The sequence below is a fragment of the Carlito syrichta genome, unplaced genomic scaffold (genome assembly GCF_000164805.1).
Source record: "Carlito syrichta isolate Samal-C Ts95f unplaced genomic scaffold, Tarsius_syrichta-2.0.1 Scaffold301935, whole genome shotgun sequence".
NCBI classification, from domain to species: domain Eukaryota; kingdom Metazoa; phylum Chordata; class Mammalia; order Primates; family Tarsiidae; genus Carlito; species Carlito syrichta.
In genome coordinates this window covers 135906-138608 of record NW_007246031.1, presented here as the reverse complement: position 1 = coordinate 138608, position 2703 = coordinate 135906, and the positions used below count along the sequence as shown (strand labels likewise).

Here is a 2703-nt window from a genome sequence, read left to right as displayed (position 1 = left end):
TAATTCCAGCACTTTGGGAGTCCGAGGTGAGTGGATTGCCTGAGCCCGCGGGTTCAAGACCAGCCCGGGCAACTTGGTGAGACCTTGTTTCTACAATAAATACAAAAATTAGCCAGGCGTAGTAGCACGTGCCTATAGTTCCAGCTACTTGAACTGAGGCAGAAGTTTCACCTAAACCTAAAAAGGCTGAGGCAGAAGTTTCACCTGAACCTAGCAGGTCGAGGCTATAGTGGCTATGAGCATGCCACTGCACTCCAGCTTGGGTGACAGAGTGAGACTCCAACTCAAAAAAAAAAAAAAAATACTTTTTGCAAGGACATCTGCCCAGCAACTGCTTGAACTTGTGTTACTGATCTTTGTAACCAAGGAGCAGCCTCGACCTGCTGGGCTCCGGTGATCCTTCCGCCTCAGCCTTCTGAGTAGCCAGAATTACAGGCGTGCTCTACCACGCCCCGCTAATTCTTTGATTTTATTGTAGAGATGAAGTCTCCCCTGCCCAGGTGGGTCTCGAGCCCGCGGGCTCAGGCAGTCCACTCACTTCAGCCTCCCAAAGGCGTGGGATTACAGGTTGAGCCACCGAGCCCGGCCTAGCAAAAGTATTTTTTGAATAAGGTTGTGATGGCTTACCGAGAGTGCGAAGCCACTTTTCGTCTTGTTCGTAAACCCTGACACAATGATGAGGAAGTGGAAGCTATGTTTTAGAGAAATGCATACTTTAGATAAAAATTAACTTTGCCAACTTTGTCTTCTCAGAAACAGACTTCCAGGTATCAGAGGTATCTCATACAGGCAATCAAGTTTGCCTAGAGTAAAGGGAATTTATAAGGCCTAAGACATCATGCATTGGGCAAGGATTGTAGAAGTCTGTAATTACAAGCTGTGATCACTCAGAGGAAGAACACCCTCCATTAGCTATAAGGAATGTCGTTTGGGAAGGTGCAGGAGCACTGGAATCCTTGTCACAACCCTCTCTAGGGGCTGTGATAATATGGACAGACATTAATGGGTCTCTGTGTCACAGGTTCTCCAAGACATTCGCAGTTGTTTGATAAGGAATCACAGCAGTCATGTCTACTTGATTGCAACATCTCCAGAGGACAGGATTTAAGCCAGGACTGGGGGAGGGGGCTACAGTGCCACACTCACCTAGAGTGTAGACCTGCTCTCAGTCTGTGGGGAGTGAACTTATCTTAAATAAATCTTTTCTTCTCTCACCTCTTTGTGTGTTGCAAATCTTTGCATTACTCAGATCTCTGGGTTGCCAGTGTGCACCTCCGGCTTGCCTGCTCCAGCAGTGCTCTGCCCCTCTCTCCATCCATCCATCCACCCTCACCCTATCTGTACCCTAACAATGGCCTTTGTGCAAGGTTATGGTTTTTGTAGTCTTTTGTAATAGTTTTTGTTTTCAGGGATACAAGCATGAGAACCCTCTCTTCATGGCCTTCCCTGACCTTTGTCAGAATTTTTGTTTGTTTCTTTGTTTTTGAACATTAATGACTCCATTTTGATTCTGATAACTTTCACAGGGGCTAAAGGAAAATGATTAAAAACAAAAAACAAACCATGAAGAAACAAACATCCAGAAAGCGGAGCATTCTTCAAGACAATTGACCTGGTTTCTTCTAAAACCCAATGTAAAGAAAACTTGAAAAGTGGAGGGAACTATCTTAGTTTGAGAAATGAAAAAAACAAAACAAAGAAAACCGTATAACAACCAAATGCAGTAATTGACTCATTGGATCCTGGCTCAAAAGAAAACATCTGCTTATAAAAGATCGAAGGAACTGAGGACTTTTTTTTTTTTTGGCAAGCAATGTTGTACACTATATTGTTTTGTGTTTTTAATTTTTTTAAATTGACAAATAATTGTGCCTATAAATGGAGTCTATAGTGATATTTCGATTCATATAGTGTACAGTGATCAGATCAGGGTAATTAGCATATCCGTTAGCTAACTGAGGATATCTTAATATGGCCCAGGAATTAGATAATATGAGTAAATTTTTGCTAATTTTCTCAGGATTTGATAATAGTATTATAATGAAAAACAATGTTCTTAGTTTGAGATGCATACTGAGGTATGAAGGGGTGTGGTGTCTTGTCTGCAGATTTGGGATGATTCAGCAAAATAAAATAAAATAAAATTACAGACATACATAGAAAAAGCAAATATGGCAGAATTGTTGAGTCTGAGTATCGGGTAGTACTATTGAGTTAGGGGAGATAAATCTGGAGTTTGTTATTATTTTTGGCGCTGTTACTATGACATCACTGAAAAGCTGGAATTACTTTCGCTCCAAAGCACCCTGAACTCTCGCGATACTACAGCCCGAAGGAGCGCGAAATGCGGTGGGAGGGGCTGGAGCGAAAACGACCGACTTCCGGCCAGGCCGTTGTCTGGGTGGCGCGGTCGAGTCATCGCCGGGCCGAGCTCGCCACCTCGTTCTTCCATCCCTCCCCCCGCCCCGGTGCGGGGGGTCGACCAGCCAAGTGAGGCGGGAGGCGACTCGGACCCTCCTTCTCGTTCTTTTGAGCCGGCGGAGGCCCCGGCTGCAGCGCTGGGGCCTGGGGTCCTTGGGGCCCACGAGGCCCAGTCTTCGCGGCCGGGGCCTACCTCCGCCCGCCGCCGGCCTCATGAGGCATAGCCTGACCAAGCTGCTGGCAGCCTCCGGCGGCGACTCCCCCACCCGCAGCGAGAGCCCC

The 2703-nt window shown here is 46.2% G+C and overlaps 1 protein-coding gene across 1 annotated transcript in view; it reads left to right on the top strand.

Moving 5' to 3' along the window:
* Positions 1 to 2409: 2409 nt before the first annotated feature.
* Positions 2410 to 2703, top strand: part of CREBZF (CREB/ATF bZIP transcription factor) — a 5372-nt gene continuing 5078 nt past the window's right edge. Inside the window, exon 1 of the mRNA XM_021711216.1 lies at positions 2410 to 2703. Coding sequence (XP_021566891.1) covers positions 2635 to 2703 — 69 coding nt within the window. The 5' untranslated portion in view covers positions 2410 to 2634.